This window comes from Kryptolebias marmoratus, linkage group LG13 (genome assembly GCF_001649575.2).
Source record: "Kryptolebias marmoratus isolate JLee-2015 linkage group LG13, ASM164957v2, whole genome shotgun sequence".
NCBI classification, from domain to species: Eukaryota; Metazoa; Chordata; class Actinopteri; order Cyprinodontiformes; family Rivulidae; genus Kryptolebias; species Kryptolebias marmoratus.
In genome coordinates this window covers 16423793-16447564 of record NC_051442.1, presented here as the reverse complement: position 1 = coordinate 16447564, position 23772 = coordinate 16423793, and the positions used below count along the sequence as shown (strand labels likewise).

The window sequence follows — 23772 nt, the reverse complement described above, 5'->3', positions numbered from 1 at the left end:
TATCTTTATTCCTTTTATTTTATTGCACGTTTATTTGACATTTCATTTCCACACTACTCTTAGCTCAGCTGTGACACGCTGCTCGTCGCCTGCTGTTCGGGTGCTTTTGAGTAAAGGGGTAGTTAGTCACCTTCTCCATAGATAATTGCTTCTATTCAGTTGCTCAAGCAGCCTTGTGATCATATATGGGGAGAGAAATTCACACTTATGGGTATATTGTTTGGCACTAATGAGGGTCTTTTTTGAGTTAGAGAGAATTTGAACTTTCACTGAAGAGGTGGGGAGAGCTACATTTATTTCATAAGTTCACACTGTGTTGCTTTTGAGATGTCTATTAGCACTGACCACACTGCAATCACACATGCACTGACAGCCGAGATTTGTGTTGACAGATATATTAATGGATCCATCTTTTAAATCTTGCTAAGGCTTAGAATATAGTTCTGTGATGAAAGCACAAATAAAATTGATTGCATGGTACGGGCCTAGGTTGCAGGCTTCATATGTAATCCCAACATATGCGTTGATGTCTGCGTGTGTTTGTATGGAGACAGGGCGTCTCTTTAAGTAGGACAGTAGAAATTGATGGCCAACACTGAAAGCTGACCTAAATAGAGGCACAGACAAAATAGTTCCCTCAGCATGCATGCAGAGTCCTGTTGCTCTGAAGAAAAACGCAGAGAAAGCAGGCGTATTGTTCCTGTAGCTTTTAATGAAAGCTTACAATAAATCCAGCCATCCGTTAGCAAGACTCTCATCCTGGACTTTTTAAGTCAGGTCATGTCGAAGTTTATTTCCAGAGCACATTTAAAAACAAAAATAATTGACTAAAGTGCTTCACAAGGCATAAGATTAATAAATCAGCAATAAAAAAGGTAGCATTTCTTGGACGAATGCATATCACCCACCTCCTTGTATGTCAAAGTTTTAAACAAGATTTTGTATGAACTGTTACCATTTGTAGTATGTCATTGGGATGACTCTCAACTACCACCACACCAATGTTTAGCTCTAAATATATAAAATTGACCAAGTTATTGCCATTTTTGCATTTGCTAATGTCAGTTAGCTGTGGTGGCTACCTTGAATTGCATTGACTTCAAAAGTTAACTAGTTGTAGATGTACTTCTAATGATTACTTTCTGCAAGTTTCATTTAAAATCATTGAAATCATGTTGTTCATGAGATATTTTGCTAACAGACAAATGAACTCATGTGCATGCACACACAGACACAGACATTTACATGAGTATCTTTTTTGTATGGCAGCAGATGGTAATGTTCTTTAATAAACCATTACCATGTAATCAAAGAAAACCAAAGGTAAAACAATTAAACAAATAAATCCAGCTTGTAGGAAAAGAGACAGCATATTCTACTCTACTAAAGCTAAAACCCAGTGAGGAAAAAAAAAATCGAGCCCCAATATGCAATAAATTTCAATATTCCAACCAAGATGTAATAAAGGCATAAATTACTGTCTCAAGGTCATAACAGAATACTGGCCTTAACTTTGCTAAGGAGCCTTATTTGAAAGAAGCTCATAACAACTGAGCTAATCTGTTTCTCAAATTAAAAAGCGCTGTCAAAAAAACACCAGGGTTCCTAGCAGATAGGTGACAATAAGACTTTAATGGGCCAATAGCTCTGCTATAATAACTGTTTAGAAGAATAGGCCCAAACAAAAGAATTTTGGTTTTGTTTATGTTTGAGTGAAGGACGTTTTTCTTTAACCCACAGACCAAAAGAACATGTATGCTAGGTTAACTCTAAACTCTAGACTGTTTGTCTATATGTGTCCCTATGATGGACTTTTGACCTGTCCAGGGTGTCCCCTGTCTCTTGCATAATGACCACTGGAGATAGGCACCAGCTCCTGCATGACCCTGCACAAAAAGTGGGTAAAGAAAATGAATGGATGGATGCATGTTTGTACACCTCTAAGACAGCACGACAAAGCCTTATATAGCAGGATGTTAGCTGGAACAGACAAATATGAAGATTATCAGTAAAATAGTGAAAGACATGTTGTGCTTTCTGACAACAGATGCATTCTGTATATATTGAGAATATATATGGGGCCTAAAATGGAGCCTTAAAGTACGTTATATTTAAGTTTGGTCACAGTTGAAGAATACTAACCCAAATAGACAGAAAAACTATTATCCAATAAGCAGAAGGGAAACCATTTAAGGTTAACGTTAGTCAATCAAGAATATTTAAAAAAATAAATGTTTCTAAGGGGTTATACGAACACATCAGGACAACATTAAATCATAAAGACCAACTACGTGTAGAAACCACAGTCATGCTGAAATCTAATTACATCAATTTACAGTCTCACTGCTGCTGTCTAATTGTTCCCAGGTCTGACACCTTATCTGATTCTGTTCTTAAAAGCTCCTTTCTGGTATTTTTCTGTAATGAGATGTTCTTGTAAATGTTGTCTAAACTAATCTGTTTTAGCCTTTAAAAGCTCGAGAATCGTTGCTAACAATCTAAAACGCCGTGTGTGAAGATTGTGACCCGATTTTTAAGCCAGCACTTCTACCACCTGATGCTTGCTCATACAGCCACCTACACATGCAGCACAGTAATCATCACCTTTATGTTTTACTCAAATTGAGGGTTGACATGCTGCACACTGTGCCGACAAAATCCATAGTTTTGGTGAAGTCCCAGTGGGGCGAATGCATTCACACACCTACACAATGTAATAGACTGAGGTTGACATGTTGTAAGTTTTTTCTTTAAAAAAAAAAAATTGTACTTGAAAGAAGGGCAAAACCAATACAATTTACATAGAAAATGTTGTTTTAAAAACAGTGGTTGCAATATTAGCAAACAGCAGCACGTAGACACAGGTAGCTAAGGTTTAACTGATGTTAGAGCTAATATTGAGGAACTAAATCAAACACCTTTTGTTCTGTGGATCAAAAGTACATCAGACTGCATATTTAAATATGATGGTCTTTGTTCTCTTTTTTTAAGACATTTTAATGAGTCATACAAACAATATACATACAAAATATATACAGGAACATTTTTTTCATTTGTACTCGGATAACAGAATAAAAAGCCGTGTGATCTCATAGTCGAACCCACCATCTTATCGCTTTTATCTTCCGACTGTGTGTTCTTTCTTTAAGAGCTCATAGTTCAGTGTATTGTTCACTTCTGGGATTAATTTTTCTTCTCAATCCCCCACAGACCCATGCGAATTAAAGCAGTCACATTTATTTGTTTTTGATTTCTATCAGCTGCTGTCTTGACTTTGACAAGAGAATGGGGTACTTATACCTTTGGGATCTATTTCAGCTTTGTGTATCTTTCTTTTTTATCTCTCTTTTGTGTCCTTCTTTATAACCACAGCCCATATTTTGTCAAATTTACATTAGTGTGAACTTCATGAATACGTTTAATACCAAATTTTATAAGAGATATTCACGCTTTTATTAATACAGAGAGGGGAAAAAGGGAATTTCACTCTGAGAATATTTCCTCAAATTTGTTTGTAGTCTATTCTCAGTGAGATTTGCCCTGTGCTGTTGGAGACTTCATGGCGTTAACTGTGTTAAACAGAGGATTAATGCCCGGAGGCTCTGGATCTCTAGTAATAGCAGACGGAAATACTGATCAAAGACCTCTAACTGTGCCGTGGGTGTTCGGACTGCCTCTGTCTGCTTCTCTGCATTAAAAGAAGATAAGGCTTGGGAGAGAGAGTACGCAGACAGAAAGAGCTTTCTGTAGACTTTCATGAGACAGGTGAGGGTTAGATCACAGATAATTAGGGCACTGTCACTAATTCATTTGGGAGCTGTAGGTGGAGTCGTTTCCAGCTCCATGTCTGAGGCACCAGTGACCTATAGTTGCCAAGTATAAGTGTGTGACCGTGTGTCAAGTCCACATGTTTGTCTTGTGTTTGGGCCTGTGTATTTGTCTGCACAGATCATGTCAGGGGGGGGCTCCAGTCCCTTCGTTTTGTTTCCCAGGATACACGAGTGACACTCCAGGTTGCTGCACTTACTTACACTATGTTGGCAGGGCCAGTAGTCAGAACTGCTCAGCAGCAGCCTGCTCTCATTACATGCACTTCTTATCAGCAGCAATGTACAGCACCAACTGTCAGAGCATTTGATTCTCATGCATATGGATCTTGGGTGTCAACTGAAATAAATCACAGTGTTAAAAGTAGCTTTGCAACTGAGGAGAAACACTACAAGCAAATGTGTTTTTTTTTCATAAACTGTTAAGTTTAGCTGATTTTATCTTTCAGAGAATAAAAAATATTCTCAAAACGCATTTAAGAGTTAACTGTATTCTGTTTGTGGAATGTATGGCTTGCGATGGTGTCACATTTCATTAGGAAATTTCTCATTTTACCTTCAAGATCAAAGAAAAACTAAAATTTCTATACTTCAATAGCTTATAGAATCTGCCTTTAGCAGAAGTAGCTTAAAGTAACTGTCTCCTGTATAAACTTATCAGTCTCTCACATTGTTGAAGAGGAATCCATTTTATTACTGAGGTTTGTGCAGCGTTCTGTCAAGTGCTGCCACAGAATTTCAATCAGGTTCAGATCTGCGCTTTAACTCAGCAGTTGCAACACTTTGATTCCTTTTTGTCACCCTTTCTGTTGTAGATTTGCTGTTTTATTTGGTATCATTGTTTTGTTGCATGACCTACTTTCAATCAAGCTTCAGTTGGCCAAAAGAAAGTCCCACATTTGAGCTTTGAAAATGTCAGTATACAGTAGAGGTTTTGGTCGAAAATGGGGCCAAATAATCAACCTTCTATTACTGTGCTTAACAGTTAGTTCAACGCATTTGTGCTTAGATGCCATACTTGTTTAGTGTCTTTTTATTCTAACAGGGCTGTGGTGAATTTTAACATTGAACATGGCTAACTGAGGTCTGTAGAGTCAGATGTGCTGCTCTTTGATTTCTTGAAATTTCTCTGAGAATCACATGATCTGACCTTGTGGTGAACCCACTGAGACACCCACTGCTGTGAAGATTGACAACCACCTTGAATGTTTTCCACTTGTGAATAATTGTTTGTACTGTGAAATGATGTTGTTTGGAAATGGCCTTATAACCCTTCCCTGATTGACGGGCAGCAACAGTTGCATCTCAAAGATCATTGCTGATGTCTTTCGTCACTGGCTTTGTGTAAACGCACATCTAAATGCTCCAGACCGACCAAAAAAAAAAACAAAACTGCCAAAACTTCTGTTTTTAACACATTTTTTTCCACACTTGCTGATGATCAGTTAATCAAAAGTACCCCCAAAAGCCCAAACAAGACTGAACTGAAGAAAACCTACACGCACACTGTAATTTAGTTTGTGTCTTTCTCCTTTTTTGATCTGTTCATGCTGAACATTGACCCAGAAAGGTGTGTAATGAACACCAGGTGTATACCTTATGTATCAGTGATGATACATATGTGCTTTGCATTCACTGTCATGTACTTTCTGTGGTATATTTAGCTGTAGTCTTCAGGGAGATGGGAGATGTCTGAAATGCATAGCAGCTGTAAAATTATGTCACCGTTCTCTCCGCCTCCGTTCATCTTCGTGCTCTCACAAATCTCTCCAACAATAAGTCACAACTGGTAAAAACACTCCTTTTTAATAAATATTTTACATTTGGCTTGGAAATAAAAAAAATGAGCATTTTATGAAATCATTTGTTTTTACAGTTAATGTTGAAGTAATTTCTAAATTTCTAAATTTTAAGCAAAAAAATGTATAATAAGTAATAATGTGTGATCCTATATGTCATTATAGATAACATTCAAAATATTTCCCATGATCTACTTGCTCCAGAATCAGTCCTTTTTGTCTGCTTTGGACAAGCTGATTGGCTGAAGGTGGGTGAAAAGCATCAGAACAACAAAACCAGAGGAACCTGCTCCGAGTGTGAAATAAAGACTGATTATGATGAAGCTGGTAAAAGGCCGTGAAACTGGGCTCCCTGCCGATCCCGCAGAGTGATGAGATGAGGCCAAGCCCAGTTCTGGCTAATAGGCGTGAGCAACTACAGCCAAGAGGCCTCAGCCAGTAGCCTTATAACACCTATTATCATCCTTCCGACAAGACAGCCACGTGTTTCCATTTACAGGCTATTGTTTAAGCTGTGAAAAGGTTCTTCTTTGTGAGCCTGTTGACACCTCACGACTTGTGTCTGTCAAAGTTGACAGTCTTTAATAGTTTTGCAGAGGTCAGCCTCCTGCCTCTCGCGGATAGCTGCACGAGAAGAGTCAGGATACCTGAAGACTGTTGAGTTGTGTTGACACTCTGCAGGAGGATGCATGAGAAGAAGAATGTTAATGTTGCTGCTATTTTGTGGCCTGTAATTGCCTGTGAAGTAAGATAATAGCACAAAGAGCTGCCTTGCAAAGGCTGGAATTAAGACTCAGCCATCTCCACAGTAAACTGATGTTGATGTGCCTCAAGCCAATAAAGGAGAAAAATATTGATTCTGATTGTTTTTGTCTATGTGTTCAAATTATATTGTAACAGTAGCTGACAGATGCGTCTCAAGAGTACTTGACACCACAGAAAAATGTCTTTTTGTTCATTTAAAGCGATCCAGTCATGGGTGGAAGAGCCCTGCTGGTGGTATCTGTGGTGGTTTGGCTCGGCCGTGACCTCGGTGGATATAATGCTGCGGTGGAAAATGTCCTGTCACTTGATGGAGGAGCTGCCTGTAGCAGCAGGAAGGAGTGTGGCGACAGGGGCCGTGTGTGTTAACCTCTTTCCTTGTCACTTTTTCTGTCTTTCTCTCCAACCCCCTCCCTTCCCCCTCCCCATCTCCACCTTTTTTTTTTCCTCCTCTTTCCCTCTCCATCCTCGTTCCCCCAGACTCCACTCCGTCTCCCTACACTCCTCCGTGACAAATTACTCCTGGCGGTTGATTTGTTGGTTGTCAAAAGTGCTCCTTGTGCTGAAGGTGTGCAGGAAAAAAAAGGTGCTCCAACCCACCACCCCCTCCAGCTGTCGTCATCACCTGTCCCTCTCCCCCCCTCCCCAACTTTTTCCACGTGCAGTGTGCCCTCACCAATGCTTGATGTTGGGTTGTCTCTTTGGAAATTGGCGTTGTGTCTCAAAATATTGCATTGCATTAGACTTTGGTGAAATCGCTCACGCTTTATATTTCCACCTCTTTGTTGTTGTTTTGGGGTTGTTGTTTTTTTTGACAAAACTGTTTTGATGTGTAGCAGCTTGTGTCAGAGGAGGGGCTTGAGGCGGATCTTTTGTTATTTATGGCGGAGGAAATGAAGGAAGAGGAAATAGACTTTATGAGAGGTCTAAAAGTGTCAGTGTTTGTAGCAAGAAATACAATCAGCAGCTGAAAGAGTGACGTGCATTTCTTTGAATGATCTGATGATTTAATAAAATCATCAGCCTTGAACTCTTAGGTACTAAACATGAGATGGTTTCAGTAGTTTTAATGTATGTCATGATTTTAAAAAGCCACTGTCAAAACCACTTTTTGTCATTAATATTCCTGTGGTTTAAATAATTTTTATTGACATGACGGAGACAACCCTGGGTTTTCTCTGGCCCTATGTTGTGCAGAGCTGCACTTCCCCTCCCCCACCCGTTGATGTGAGCTGTCAGTCAGCTCTATTTGATAGCAGATATTAGGGAATTTCCCTAAACTGCTTATTTTATATTTCAACGTCACTTTAAAAAAAAAAAAAGCAGAATGACAGAAAAAGTACCATCCTGTGCAATAAGTATGTTAACTGTAAACTAAAATTACCTAGTGTTAATTCTGTTCATTCTTTCTTCAGGTCCTCTGTTTTTGTGTTTATTTGTTTAAAACATAAAATACACTCATAAATCATACTGTTACTACCTGCCATCTGTCTCTCTGGTATTTAAGCTGACCCTGATTTTACTACTTGGAATTTAAAGAAGACTTTAACATTGATCTTCAAAATATCAATAGCTGACACAGATTTGAAATCACAAGGGCAAGAAATATCTGATTTTAAACCAAAGACACTGTCAACACATTTATTTGTGCAGTCCCACTCTTCTTATGTATGTCTGTGCCTCAACAATAAAATAACTACAAAATAAGTTCTTATTACATCTTATTACAGCTATAATATACTCATTATTATAGCAATAATAGTAGTTGCATTTCTGTTTTTAAATAAAAGCACTTAGACAATGTGATACATTTAAAGGTTTGTTCTTGGCATTTTTGGTCAGTCAGAATTTCATGGTCAAGTCAAGTCAAACTTATTTATATAACACTTTTCATCAACAAGGCGATTCATCATATTCGTTATACCAACTCTTGTCTGTATTATACTTTAAATAACTTGTATTTTTTTGTGCAAAGATGATCAAATAAGGACACATGAAGCTGCTAAATACTTCCTAAACAAAAAGCGCACAGTAGAAGTTTGTGAAAAGGATTTGACTTAAACTAGCCATATAGGAATTGGTTTATTGTGTTAAATATCAGACAAATAAAGGTGTTTAATCACATTTGATCCTGTAAATCCAATACTACCAGAAAGCAGTTGTGCTCATTGATTTTCAGCTTTGCCAGCAATGACCTAATACAGTCACAGATATCGAAAGGATAAACCACCTTAGTGTAGTAAACACAGCCAAATCTCTCATGGGCTTCTCTGTGTGTACTCTGTATTATGTGTTGTTTGATTAATATGAGCGCGTGTGGGGAAAGTTAAGTCCAAGAACATCAAAAATAGGTGAAATAATAATACTAATAAATTGGTGTTGGTGTGTGTCTTTCAGATGCTGCAGTGTTTATAGTGAAAACTGTTTACACTCAAGCAGATATGATTGTCTTCTGTTTGGTGATTTAAAGAGCAACTCGTGTTCCTCCAGCCTCTCAGACTGTTTTATTCACTAACAGTTTCACTTTGTAAAAGTAATAGAATATCTGTTTTCTTTCAACCCCGGCTTTACAGACGCTAGATTGGTGTGTGTATGGCCATCAAAACACAGAGGAGAGCATTGCAATCCACTTGTGTTCAGAAGTCTAAAACCATCTTGTCTCTCTGTCTTTGTGTTAAAAAGAGGGGTTAAGCTTTTATCCTATAAATATGGCATGAAAATCCCTCTGTCAACCACACGTTCATTCTAAGGCCTGTATTAACATAAAAATGGGGGCTTGTTATACAGTGAGATTTCAATAAAAAGAACACAAAATGCATTTAATGAAATTCAGATGCTGGGCCTTAGCTCCCTGGATCTCATTAAATGAGCTTTGTGCTGTTTTTCCATCTTCCCTTTGTAGAGGAGGTCCTTGAGTGCCCTTAATAATGTGGCAGATTTCATCATATCCCTGATTTAAAGAGGACAATGTCTGCCTCGTTCTCTTGTTCGAAGCCAATCTCTCCACAGATGTACTCGAATAGTTTCTGAGTCTGGCTCGTGATGATACTCCATCTTGTGGTGCGTTTTCTTTTACTTACTGAAGTTTTGTTAAAGGCCCCTCTACTAACTCGTTCTTCCCTGTTTTCTCCCCTCCCCGTCCCCCTCTGTTTCTCTCTACATAGGATTTGGTTTCATAACTTTTGAGAGCGAAGACATCGTAGAGAAAGTCTGTGAAATTCATTTTCATGAAATCAATAACAAAATGGTAAGTCCACACACTTTTTTTTTTCAATTCCAGGTGGATGTTGAAGGATTAATATTTGATTTGTTCTTTTCCGTACCATTATTAGCTGACCATGTGTGTATAGTGTGTATGTGCGCAACACCCACACACACCCCTTCACTATGTGGGTCTCTGGGTCTCAGGGATGGGAAAGCAGTGGTGTGTACTGCCCACAAACCGTGAAATTGTGTGGCTGAGTTCTGCCTGTCAAGGCTGAGGGACGGGAGAGTGGAGGCTGTCCTGAATCCCCTGCCACACACACTCACTTTAACACACTCACAGGTGGAGATGTCCACGGGTGCAACGGGGGAAGCTACTGGCAGAGGCCGAGTTCATTAGTCAGGGATTAACACCTTCCTCTGAGTGCCAGTGACGCCAGTTTTATTTACACCGGTTCTACGGTCCTTTCAGAGTCCAGCTGAAGTTTTTGAAGTCATCATGCGACATGTGATTAATTGACAAGGTCCGCCCTCGGTGTAGCGAGTGTGACATTAGGTCCTCCTTCACCCACTTCCACCCTGCAGGCCTCTTGAGAAATCCTGCATCATTTGAACAGCTTTGTGGGTTGTGATTGACTGGAGGGAATACTTGTCTCTCTGCCGTTCAGTGGGGCTCCTTTGCTCTCGCTCCCAGTTTGTTTTGGTTTTTTCCTGAAACCAACTGACTCCCTGACTGACAAGCCCACTGTAGGAAAATCATGTTCACCTGGGACCAGTCCAGGTCACATATGACCCCAGTATGCATCCCAATTAGCCTCATCGCTACATCACATCCGGTGCTTACAGCTAAAACCAAACAAAATTTGCGACAGATATAACTATTTGCGCATGTAAAATATTCTGTCAGAACATACAGATAAAGCTCAGTGAGATCAAACAAATGTCACATATAAATATAGAGTAGATGATCTGCTGATTCCTGATGTTAGAAGGTCACAGTTTAAGGTATCTAAATAGTTGACAGTCGGCTGCAACTTCAGATCTCTTAAAAACATCTATTTACCAAATCTATTTCTGCCACTTTTAACAAAAATAGACTCTAAAACAAGTCTGCTTTTAGAAAGTGCTAGTTAATTGCTAATGGCTGCATTGTAAACAGAATTAGTTATGAGGCTAAATTGACACTAGAATTCACAAAACAGCTTATCTTTCTCTGTACAGTCATGTTTCTTGAACAGCTGGGAAGATTTGTAAAATTATAATTAAATAAGAATGCACTGATTTAAGTACTATAACTGCAGTGTAACAAACAGGCTAAAATTATTCTTTTATTTATGCTGACAGTAAATTTCAAATGCTGGGAAAAATCCTAAATCTAAAAATACTTGGAGCACTTAACAATTTATGAGTAACATGACTGAGATTTAAGATCTTATCAATTAATGACAAGAAAACTAGACCCTATAAAAAGAAACAATTTTCTTATTTTTCTTAAATTAAATAGTACATTTTTGTTTTGTTTTGTTTAAAACATATGTTTATTAAATGGTATTTTGTGAGTATGTTGCTAAATTCAAACACAAAATTTATAAAATGTCACAAGCTGATAAAACAAATAAACAAAAGGAAAATATTCTGCGTTTTGAAACTGCTATTTAACATTCAAGAAATGATGGAAGAAAAAAAAAAGCAATAAGTGTTGCTAATAAGTTGATACAATTTGCAGGCCTGATTGGAGAATTAAACGTAATTAACTGCTCAATGGGTCTAGAGCTGAAAACAGAAACTAACATGTTTTTAGTTCACGGAAATGGCAGAAAATTTCAGCCAAAAACCAAATGTGATGTTATCAAATAGAATTAGACACATAAAATCTCCTGATTCACATTTATCAGTTTTGGAGACATACGTGGTCAGCTGTGAGGTGTGTTCAGTCAGGCCACTGTTCCCTGTCCAGCTGCTAAAAACATCTGCTCAAGTGGATTTAAACTCACAAATGGCGTTGCTGTTGTGCCAACTCTAAAACCCTCAAGAACATTTGGCATTTGCTATTCCACATGTACATGCACAATATATTCATGTCACATAGAGGTTTTTTTTTTTCTCAGCCCAAGAGAGGATTTTAAAAAATAGGTCACTGGATACAGGAACACGGTAGACATACACTTACTCTTTTTGATTTTTTGATTTGATTTTCACATCTACTCCTTTGGATCTTGCCAACAGCTTTATACCAATACAGCCATTTTATACATTTGATCTACACCAGCTAAAGTTACGATCAGTATTAAGTCAAAGTTTGCTAAGAGAGGGTTATGTGAAGGGAGAAATCAGCAGCTGTCATGGAAGGGAGAGTTCTAGTTTCTTGCACTTTTGACCGTGTGTAACTGCGATTTGATCCACTGTTGTGCATTTTCACATGGACTCCACATCTGCTGCATGACTGGAAAAGCACTAATCCTAGCCTCTACTTGTATTTACACTTTACAAAGAACACCACACAAGGAAATATTGTGAGCCGTCAAAGAGGCCAAGAAATCCTAACAAAACATGAGAATTACTGTGCAGGTATGGTGTGAAAAGAAAGTGCAAAGGTTAGTTTTCTGATGCTTTTGTCACCTTTGTAAAGTCCCTCTTGACAACACCTACAGAGCATTAAATGCTTTTGGAAACAGGAAATGAATGTGACCCTCACATTTTCCGCAAGGTGTTGACATCTGGGAATATCTGCAAAGGGAAAATAAATTGTATGTTTAAAGTATCTTTTTAGGACAGGGAGGTGTGTTAACATAGTTGCACATATATGTAGGAGAGAACTGGTTTTTCAGTTTCTAAAGCAGCAGCGCATAAAATAAAAAATGTCTCCTGTCTTCATCCTTATGAAGTACCATACAGAAATAGACCTCATCCATCCTGCCCACGAGTGTTATCTGAGATGGTTCGTGAATAATTGATGTGGACAGAAATTCCATCCCACTTGGGAAGGTTGTGGACGTACAGGACACCCCACCTTCTTCTTGCCCTTCCTCTCAACAGCTCCGGCAGCGCTGTGGGTCAGCGCCCACTCAGATGCGAGCGGCTGAACCTTTAAGCGACTTGGTGCCATCAAGGCCTCACTCTCAGGAGCATGTCGTCTCCGTCACTGTGAATTCTGCCTCATATATAATTAAAAACAGAGCGAGAATCTCATAATTCCCCCCTCAGCAGCTGACTGCACTGACTTCCATGTCTTTTTTTTTTTTTTGCTTTAGCATATGTAGGCTGTGATAAAAGTATTGATCATGCCCTCTGGGGCTCCACGTCATTGTTGAAACATCCTTTAGCTACAGCAGCCACTATCCTTCCATTAAACTAGTAAATATTTTGGAGTAAAAATCAATAAGCAGAAGACGGCTTGACGGTTTTCAAATACTTGTTTAACACTTTATCGCACCTTCACATATATGAATGTCTATATAATGCTGTAGTGACAGAGAGCTTCTTATGACAGCTCAGAAAAAGTTGTGAGTTCCATTTTCTCAGACAGGAGTCCCTTCATAAAACCAAAACCAAGCATTTGTAGCACAGAGAATTCATCTTCACATGTCAGGTCAAAGTATTTGATAAAGTGATTCTCAGCTACTACTACACTACATTTTAACTCAGTATCTATAAAATAATACCCATTTTTGTGCTTGCTATTATTGATTAGCTGTGGCAGCCATCTTGAATCAGGATTCCAAAGTTTATAGGTTGCATATGTACATCCAATGATTTTGTGGATGAGACTTTGCTAAAAGGCAGGCAGACAAACACACACACAAGCAATTATATGATCCATAATTAAGGATAAAAACACAAAACATTTCTGTCTGTAATGGGAATTCTTTAAATCAATTAAGTATTTTTGTAGGTTACAAAATAAAATGTTAAAGTCACTTTACAAGTAATTAAAAAAAGAATGAGATAATATACTCATTTTTAAAAATGAAAAGAACAACAAAGAGAATAAATGAATAAGTAACTCAATACCTACTAATGTTTATACAGTAAGTTATGAACAAAAAGATGAATAAGATCAAATCTATGAAGATAAATGTCTTTAAAAAGTGCATGATGATCATTTGAAATGAAAAACACGAGGAATCTTCTTTTACAAAATAAGAAATTGTTGCTTGAAAAATTAATGCAAATTTAGAAGAAGAAAACAAATGTGGGGAAAAAAACTATACTAATAACGTCAGTAAAAATAAAACTGATATTAGAAAATAAAAAAATATGACAGCAGACCAAGGAAGGTTGGAAATGGGTAGAGATTAATTTTCCAAAGAAATGTGATCTATACGTTTCTGAGTAAAGACTAATGTGAGAAGGCATTTATTCAATAGCCTTTAATGTATAAATGCAAATTTATTCTGGAAATTAAATTGACTGAAGCAGAATTTTATGAGAGAAGTAGCAATGCAAACCCTCAATGTCGATACAACATATGTTTTACTGCTCTTTCAGCAAAATAGCTCATGGAGCAGTGGATGGATTTTAATGAAACACTCAGAAAGTAATCATTGGATGTACATCTACAACTCATTAACTTTTAGGGTCAACCTAATTCAAGATGGCCTCCACAGCTACTTGACTTTAAGCCAACACAAAAATGGCTGCAGCTGAGTCAAATTTGCAGACACCGAGCTAAAGTTTGATGTAAAAGTAACTGAGAGTCCATAGCAACACATCCTCTGAGTGCAATATTCTGTGAAACTTCAAGATTTGATCAAAACAGCTACAACTCCTTCCCTTCTGATCATAAGATGATCTTAGTTTAAAACTCTGGCATGAACGGCAGCTGGCGATACAAATCCCTTCAATAAAATAAATGTTTAATTAAATGTTGGTGTCAAGATAATAAAAATGATCAATAATGATCAGTAATACACAACATTAGTCCTGTATTAAAACTAGGGTAGGTTTTCCATCTTGTTTGAATCTTTCACACTGATTTTAACATTTATTACTCAAAAAACACTACGCTGGTCATTTCACAGCGAAGTCAAATTAATGACAGGATTATTTCAGCTGGATAAAGTAGGCTATTGTGCAACTTAAGATGCTTTAGTTTTCTTATCCCTCATTCAATACCAGATGGAGCTTGTCTGATCAGTCCCAAATTCGATGTGCAGATTGACCCAGACCGTACAGCTTGGGTCATCAAGAATTCCCTCGAGTGACTGGAGGAACAAGCAGTCCTGCAACAGATGGTTTGGCCCTCGCACAGCCATTATATCGATATCATGGAGCCAGACTGGGATTACATAAAGAGACCGAAGCAGCTGGGGCCGCCTAAATCCACACAAGAACTGTGACACGTTCTTAAAGATGTTTGCAACAGCCTAACTGCCAAAAGCTGTGTTGAAGTGGGCCTAGAAGTGTTTGAGGTGTTTCACGGACAAAGACTTGGTACATCAAATGGTTTTCTGTTTCTGCTCAAATGAAATTAACAGATATTATTTGGATGTTATCTTTAGCCATAACTCTTTCTACAATATTTTTTAGCGTGTGCCACAGCTGGGACATAAGTATCCAAGGCAGAGTTTTCTGACTTTGCTAAAGAAAAAAAAAATTACAAGTACCCACATGTGCTAAACGGAAAAATGCCCTAGATTCAGATTATTATTTGTGTAATCAGCAACACTGACTTGTGTTTGCTCAAATTGTTGCACGTGGAATAAGATATGAAAAACTGTTTTGTAATTAAGAAGCAGCATTGGTGTTATATCTTACAAGTTAGGACTGGAAATAATAAGATTTCACCTGATATTTCTCTAGATGTGGCGGCTTTTTGTTACCAGTCAGCCCAGCCCTCCCTTCCCTTATTGACATCAGATATCTTTTACACCAGCTATACTTCAGATTGTGCATCATTATGCAGCAACAACGATAGTTTAGAAAGCCCTTAAGCTGTGCTCTATTTGCACGCAAGAAATAGGAAATCTGTGGAAACATGATCGAATATTCTCCAGCAATTCTTTGCTTCTGATTTTTGCACCTTATTTAGATGTTTTATGAAAAGTCCACCTACACTCCATCACCACCTGTGCTGGCAGCAGTCTCTTTATCATCTGCTGGGAAGTACTTTTCTTCTTGGGCTGTCACTGCATCAGTTTTACACTATATGATTTTTGTGGAGAAAAAAAAAATCATAATAATGTTTATTAAAATCACAGAAAGATGGAACAAAACACTGATGTCTGCTAAATTAGCCTTTATGTGTGTTTTGATTTCTTTTGTTGCCCAATGAATTTGACAAAAAACATCAATGTTGTAAAATGGAAACAGTGCAAACATAAAAACTTCTCATATATAAAGGTCTAGTAAATTAATCAGTAAAAAAAGGAGTCACAAGCCTAAGTGTCTGCTTTAAATACTTTACTGAAATACATTATACCACCTTTATCATACATATTGCTGTATTGGAAACAGTCTAGGCAACAAAAGCATATCTTACTAATGTGATAATTTGTCAAATTGTGATAAATCAGATGTCACTTCAGTTTAGAAATCTGTGCATTACTTTTCATCAACAAAACTAGACAGTATCACCAATTTTTGTATTTGAATTGTACCTTCAGATAAGTTGCCTCATCACATAGGGAAAAAAATTAAAAATTAGTTTGAAAGAAATCTTCCACATTGATAAAAGTCTCTGAAAGAATTGTTATAACTGTGATGGGTCAGTGCTTTTGAATATGGCGAAACTTCTAAGTAGACAAACCAACCAAGATATTTCCTATATCTTTGAAACACATAAAAAGATACTGAAATTGGCAGAAATACATGATAAATTAGCATTTTTTAAAATGTAAAATAACATAAAAACAATCTGTAACTGTGTTTAAATATAAATTTAAAGTTTCATTTTAGTTTATGTACAGTTCACTAAATAAAATCAACAAATTTATGAACAGATAAAATTTTAGCATTAGAAAGCAACTTGCCAATTTTACAACAGTATTTTGTCATTCTAATATTTTATTGGTAATATTCCATTCCATGATAAATACCCATTAAATATGCCAAAGTTTTATTTTCATTTTTCATCAAAAAAACAAAAATAACAAAAAAAAAAACATTTGAATAATACCTATTTTTACCATATATACTGGTAATTTACTTGTCATTGCACAGGAAAATATCTTTCATTTAACAGTTAAAAACTGAGGAAAAAACATCAAATAACATATAAACAAAACTGAAACTTGAAGTGCTGGTATTTTTTGTTTCTTTCCAGATGCTGGATTATTATAGAGTTTGTTGTTGTAATTGTTTGTTTGTTTTTTTACAGTGTAGCAGGGCAGTAAACATTATTAAACAGAATGGAGTAACCTCATGCTGCAATAAGAAATTGAACCTATTGATTAGGTCAAACCTGTCGTCATAAAATAGTCCATTAAATGTTGCTACATTTGTAAATTTAATGTTTACTTGTCCAGTTTTGTTCATGTAATTTGACACATAGTAGGTTTGGCAATCTGTAAAATCCTGCTTTGATGAGGATTTGTGAAATCAGGCTGTATACTATTTATAAGCAGTGGATTGACTGGTCTCATCTAAATTTACCTGATTACTTTAAAAATAAACCTGAGTGTGTTTGTGCAATGGTTTCTGGTCTTCCAGATGACCTGATTGTGCTAAAACTAAACATATTGACTTGAAGCTATAAAGTTTTATGTTTGTGTGTGTGTGTGTGGACGCACACTGTATAAATCAGCTCTGCAGACTCTTGCTTACAGCCTCAGACTGATCTATGGTAAAGGAGATTTCTGCTGAGAAAATTTTGGACCTTTAGTTTGTTGGACATGTCTTTAAAATAAATTTTTTTCCAAAAGCAATTTTCAATTTCTAACAGTGTTTGAACTTCAAGTGGCTAATAAGGGAGTGGGACCACCCTTCAGAGTAGTTTGAGTCCCTCATGGAGTGCTGCCTTACAAGTCCTGGACTGTAAGTAATTGGATGTTTACCCTTCATTGAAGAAGGAAAAGCTTTGAGGGATGAAGGAAGTGGAAATCCACTTTACACTCTGCTCACAAGGATGTCCCATAAAAGCTCAGCGATGTTCAGATCTGCTGATTGAGGAAGTGATGGAGGCCATTTGACGTCGACCTGATGATCATTGTCCCACTTTTGAATGCCTCTCTCAGTGTGCATGTTGACAATATTATCTTGCAATAAGAAAAGCATGGCAAGAGAAACGTGGTGGTACCACAGGGTGCACATGGCCCTACAATGACCTCACTTCCCTTACCTTTTTTATATATCGTGGGCATGCAGAGATATCAGGCATGATGACTAGTGTGAGATTGTTGGCCATTGAAATCATTATTTTGCTTTTTCTAAAAATTCTTATTATCATCATCATTATCATACATCTACCTTTGCTCAATTGTCCAGCCTATGGGAAAGCTGGACAATCATCGAATGTCTAGTTTTTATTAATGATCTATGGGCCATATGTGTCTGTATGAGATTCTAAAATTATGATAACTTGAGCAAATACTGTGATTCACTGTACCATGATATTAATGCAAAAGTTTAAAACAAAAAGGTAAAAGTGTATCACATGAGTTTTGTTTTTTAAAAATAGAAATGCAATAATATCTACAAGTTCTGTTTAGATAATACTAAACATACTATCAGTTATTATAACATAATATACATTTATAGTTATTGAATGTGTTGACAGTTGTCGACTCATGACACTGATTTTGAATTTGTCAGCTGTTGATATTTTGACGATTAAGTTAATTCTAAGTGTTGAGAAAAAATGTAAGAATCAGTCTCAGCCAAAACGCTAGAGAGCTAGTATTCTGGTTTAAATTATTGTGATTTTTTTTCTTTCAAATAGATGTATGCAGTGACGGAAGAGCTATACAGAAATGCAGAATAAACACCTGCTAAATGTAGCTAAAGTTCCAAATTAAACATCTATTGTGCAGAATATTTCCCATAATTTTGGTGTTCTCCTCTTTGTTAAGTAATGTTATGAGGTTGATAAGCTGTTGTTAGCTTGGTAATTCGCCATAATATTAGCCTCTGTGGTGACCCTGCAGTTAGCTGTTTATTTCCCTGATATAAATGCTAACTTTTGTAGCTGGTTGCAAACATTCCTTTTAAAACAACACTCCTCTCGTAGACCAGTCATGACCGAGTGTTATTCACTATCTGAAAAAACCTGCAAACAGCCTACATCGCTTTTAATGAGAGGAAAAGTTTAATTGCGACGTCATACACAGCTGACTGACAGCTCACAGCAACTGGTGCGGGAGGGGGATGTGCTACTCTTAGCTACATACAACCGGAGAACACCGAACACTGTCTCTGACATCTCATTAAAAGGAATTTAAGCCACATGAGTTGTATGACAGCAAAAGGTATCAGTTTTGACATTTTTTAACATAATGGTATATCTTAAAAACAGAAACTGGTCCGTACCTAGGTGTTTTTCAGTTATACCAAATAGTTTTAAATTAGCTTTTAAATTAGCTTTCATTTATCCCATACTTTAAATAGCCAATTTGTTAAGTGTTGTTAGAAAGTTTTCTTTTTTCTCACCTTAATCTCACACCACCAGGCCTGACATCGGGCAGTCAGAGCTTTGACAGTCCCTAACTATTCTCTCTGTGTGTTTTGACTGTTCATCTGGGAGTGGGAGCTGGAGTAAATGAATCACACCATTTCCTTTCTTCAGTCTGCCAGTCGACTGATGGAATCCATTCACCGCTGAAGCTAATAGCAGCTGTACGCCTCCCCCTCTGCACACACAGACACACACACACACACACACACCACACCCACAACACTCGTCCCTGAAGGACAGTCACTGGCAGTCCATCCCGCCCACGCAGCTCCGTTATACCTACAAGGTTAATATAGATGGGAGATGTATTGAAAAGGTCATAACTGGCGTGCTTCTCCTCTCTGTATCACTGCTTTTGTACATTCAAAACAAAGAGAGCTGTTTGTTTTTATTCTTCATCTGTGGGCCATGATTACACTGATCATGTAGCTGCCTCAGCGGTGTGTGTTTGTGTGTGTAATAATTTCAGTATCAAGCCTGCTTGTTTGTTAACATAGAAAAGCACAAATACCAGTATTATAACCAGAGCAATATGGGAACAGAATATTCCAAATACCACATGGGCTTATGATTTATTTTTGTTTTACGCCTAACTGAGCCTAACTGAGTAAAAAGTGAAAAACCTGAATGCCAAAAATTTAACAAAAAAACTTTTATATTAAGCTAGAGAAGTTTCAAACAAAAAATAGGTCTAATTTGAGCGGTGTTGATATACAGCATGCATTAAAAAGTACTTGTTTACTTTTAAAACTTAAGCTTTGTTATTTCATCATGCCAGACTTTCTCAGCAGAGAAGCAGAACGACTGCTGATATCTATATGTCAACATCTGTCCTCTTCTAACACACACTGGTTTCAGGCCGCTGCCTGCTGCCAGTTTGGATTATTTTATACCCTTGTTAAATTGTGCTACAAGTTGCTTGGACGTGATCTTAAACCTGCTTCGGTTGCATTTTATGCGCTGAAGTCTAATGAAAACAGTTGTTCTAATAAACCTTTTGCATTTAGGAATATTTTTACAGCCAATAAATTATGGAAATTACTTAATGCCACTTTATAAAATGATATATTGCAGTTTTTAAAACGTCAAGAATTTACTGTTGATATGAAGCGCAGAATGAATCTTTTCATATGCTGAGGGAATCAGACTTTGTAAACACCGCGTGGCAGACAAATATTTAACCAAAGTACCTTTGGGTCTCTTAAGTTTTCAGGGAGATATTCCTGGATTTTTTTCTAACGTTCCCGACAAAGTTGAGACAGAATCCTGGTTTTTCCCTTTGTTTCAGCATCTTGAAATGGTTCTTAAACGCCTCCTTGATATTTAAATTGTGGATTAAGAAATAGTGCTTTTTACAACACAAAATTGCACTGCCTTTATAAATTCAAGAGTCAAGTTAAACAAGTCATATTCTATGAAACACTTTCAGACAGAACCTGTACAGTCAGTGTTCTAAAGCTGTTCATGAGGCAAAAGGTTCAGTCTGTAAAACTTTCCACTTGGCAAAATTTGAATCTCTGCCCTCACAGTTGCTGAACCTTTTGTAGTTTTTCATTGACAGGCGCTGAATTGTTTCAGTGTCCTCTCTTTTTCTTTTTCTTTGACTTAGCTCGCTCTTGAAAGCTGCTGCCTCTCTCGCTCACACACGTCTGTGTATCTGAAGCAGGTGAACACCCACACACTCACACTACCACAGATCCTGGCTTCTGACTGGTTTTAAATCCATGACAAGGAGCCCTCGCTCTGAATATCAAAGACTCGTATCTGAGAGCATGTAGGCATGACTCACACACGGCTCTGTCTTACTCCCAGCAGGCTACCTGAACGTCCAACTAGCTAAGAAGTGGCAGGGGTTAGTGGAGGACGCTGATCAGACAGTAGCATGTCTGCAGTGTGTGTGTGTAGGGGGGGGGAAGGATCTCCACTGTATTTGTCGCCCAGCCATGTGAACATATGAAAATCCCAGCAGTGTGCTGAGATTTCTAACACACCCATTTGTCCCAGCCGGCTCCTACTTCCATGCCGGGGGTCATCCTCTGATGCTGAGAGTGCCTGCGCTCTCCTCAGCACAATGTCAAACCACACCAGGCGAGCAAGGAGGCCAGAGCAGCTGTGACAGCTACAAAGTGGCTGAGGGAACTGTGTACTTTACTTGGTCTGCTTCAAATAAAAGGGCTGCTAACAGCAACAAATCACAGCTTTGCAGCACAGCAACTTTCCCTGTGTGATAGAAACCTTTTTTCATTTGTGTTACCCTTTTTACATGTCTTGTTCTCTGCTGGAAATAGTATACTGAGCTTGTCACACTATTGATTAGCCGCATAAACCTCTCAAGACATGAAGTATGTTTCTTCCATTTGGCCACTTGCAGTGGCATGTTGTGTCTACATCTCTGCACGGATGTGTGTGAATAGTAATGTTCACCACTGGCCTGTCAGAGTTGTCGAGCCTATTCATATGGGTGCCAGGCTATACCTTAGTTGAGGTGCACGCTGCACCGGCACAGCAGTCTGTCTTGTGCAGCAGGCCGGGATGACATGTGAATCGCAGCAGCCGAGAAAGCCCCGCTTAAGTGGAGGCAGTGGGGAGAAGAAGGCAAGAGCCAGGAGGCAAACAGACAAACAGATGGACAGGCTGATGCCAAGCAGGCAGTGGAGCAAATAGATTGTGCAGCATGGTGAACGGACTGAGCCTACCAAAGAACAACCAAGAGACATGAGACCGCGCCACCCCCTTTTTGTCAGCCGCTCGGGTTTCACTATGATTCCTTGAGACCGGACAGATAAATAGGACTCTCATCTTCCTCTTTCCCCTCATCTGCCCCTGTCACATCCCTCATTTGATATGTGTTATGTCGGAGGAGGGGATGTCAGTTGTGCAAGATGGGAAATGAACAAACCGGTATGTGTGAGAACTGGAGTGAGAGAAATAAATGCAGGGAAGGGATGAGAGCTGCAGGTGGAATTAGACTGTGGGACGCTGGGGACCTCACTCAGCCCTGTAACAACAGACAAACAGGAAATAGAACTTTTTTTTCTGTTTTGAAAGACACTTTTTTTCCTTACTTCAGATTCAAGAATGCACACCAAAACTTGAATTAATTTGTTTTGAAAATGTCATTATTACTTTAGTGATTGGCCTTTTTTATCTATTACAAAAACCTTTCACTAAGAGGACTGAGCTTCTCACACATTGATGTCTTCAAAAAAAAAAACTCTTAAAATATTTAGCTTGTATTTCCCAGAGGCTCTGGGCACATGCTCAGTGGAGCAACAATATTTGCTTTAATAGAAGGGGAGCATGACTGTAAGTTTTCCTTGGAGTCTTTTTCTTCTAAAATATAAGGAGCTGAGGATTGACTTAGTCTGTTTTCCTCTGTGGAGAACATCTAGCTGTGTGCAAGACAAACAGAAAACCCTGTTAAGAGCCGAGACAGCCCTGTCAGATCTGTCTGGTTGTGTACCTACACACTCTAATGGTTTGTCTTTTGTTTGTGTGTGTGCATATGTGTGTGTTTGTTTGTTTGTTTACATAGGTAGAATGTAAGAAGGCCCAGCCCAAGGAGGTGATGTTCCCACCAGGCACACGAGGGCGAGCCAGGGGTCTGCCCTACACCATGGATGCCTTCATGCTGGGGATGGGCATGCTGAGTGAGTTACATTCAGATCTAAAGTCACACAACAATTCATCTACTGTAGAAGCAGAACTGCTTGAAGCGCTATCAAGTCACAGCTACTACATAGTTTTTTTAAGAGCGACTATTTTCCGCCGGCTTTTGAATTTGCAGAAAGGTGTCAGACACACACCGTTCAGGCATCAATTTCTACCTGCTACCAAAACAACCTGAGTAAACTCTTGTCTAGAAAGCCCCATTAGGTAGTTGCTGCCCCTAATTAGGCTGCTTCAAGGTGTGCCGCCAGTGGCCACTGCGCTCTATTTCTGGTTGAGTCTGGTACAGGCAGCCCCTGGGCATATAGGAGCAGACCAGCACATTAGCAGGCTAAATGAAGAGGAAAATTGGTGTAATGTCATATTAAGGATTCATCACTGTGCCCCCCTTAATGGGTAATGAAGGGGACACACATGTCAGAGAGAGATCTCATCTACAGGGACCTCAGCTGCCGGCCCACCCCTCTTCATTACCATCGAGCCCAAGCCTGTGTCCCTTTTTATTTAACACTATTGCACTCTTTGCTTCCCTGCCCCCCTCCTCCTGCTCAACCCCCATCTATCCGGCTTGCTATCTATCTGTCTTGTTATCCAGCCATCTATTTTGTCGCTCACATTCCATATGCATATAATTTCATTGTATAGTAAAACCCAATGGATTTGCAATCACTTAAAGACTTTTTTCACCATAAAAAGCAAAAAAAATAAAATAAAAAATACACCTGAAGGTTGTATGCTCATTTTACCTTGCAAGTGGCCCCTCCCTCTCCCCCCGAAAAGTAGACCCACGAAGAGCCACCACTTAGCTTTTTTTTAATTTACAAAATATGGTCATGGTTAAAGCAGTTTTAAATTTTTTCTTTTTATATTGTTCTCTTTATTGCCTACATCACAGACCCCC

At 38.3% G+C, this 23772-nt stretch overlaps 1 protein-coding gene across 10 annotated transcripts in view; it reads left to right on the top strand.

Annotated features, from left to right (window-relative positions):
* msi2b (musashi RNA-binding protein 2b) overlaps window positions 1–23772 on the top strand; it is a 280631-nt gene that overhangs the window by 197709 nt on the left and 59150 nt on the right. For all 10 annotated transcript variants that reach the window (XM_037978969.1, XM_037978968.1, XM_037978967.1 and 7 more), the window contains exons 8-9: window positions 9553–9635; window positions 22738–22852. In XM_037978969.1, the coding sequence (XP_037834897.1) occupies window positions 9553–9635; window positions 22738–22852 (198 nt within the window). The remainder of the gene's footprint in view (window positions 1–9552; window positions 9636–22737; window positions 22853–23772) is intronic.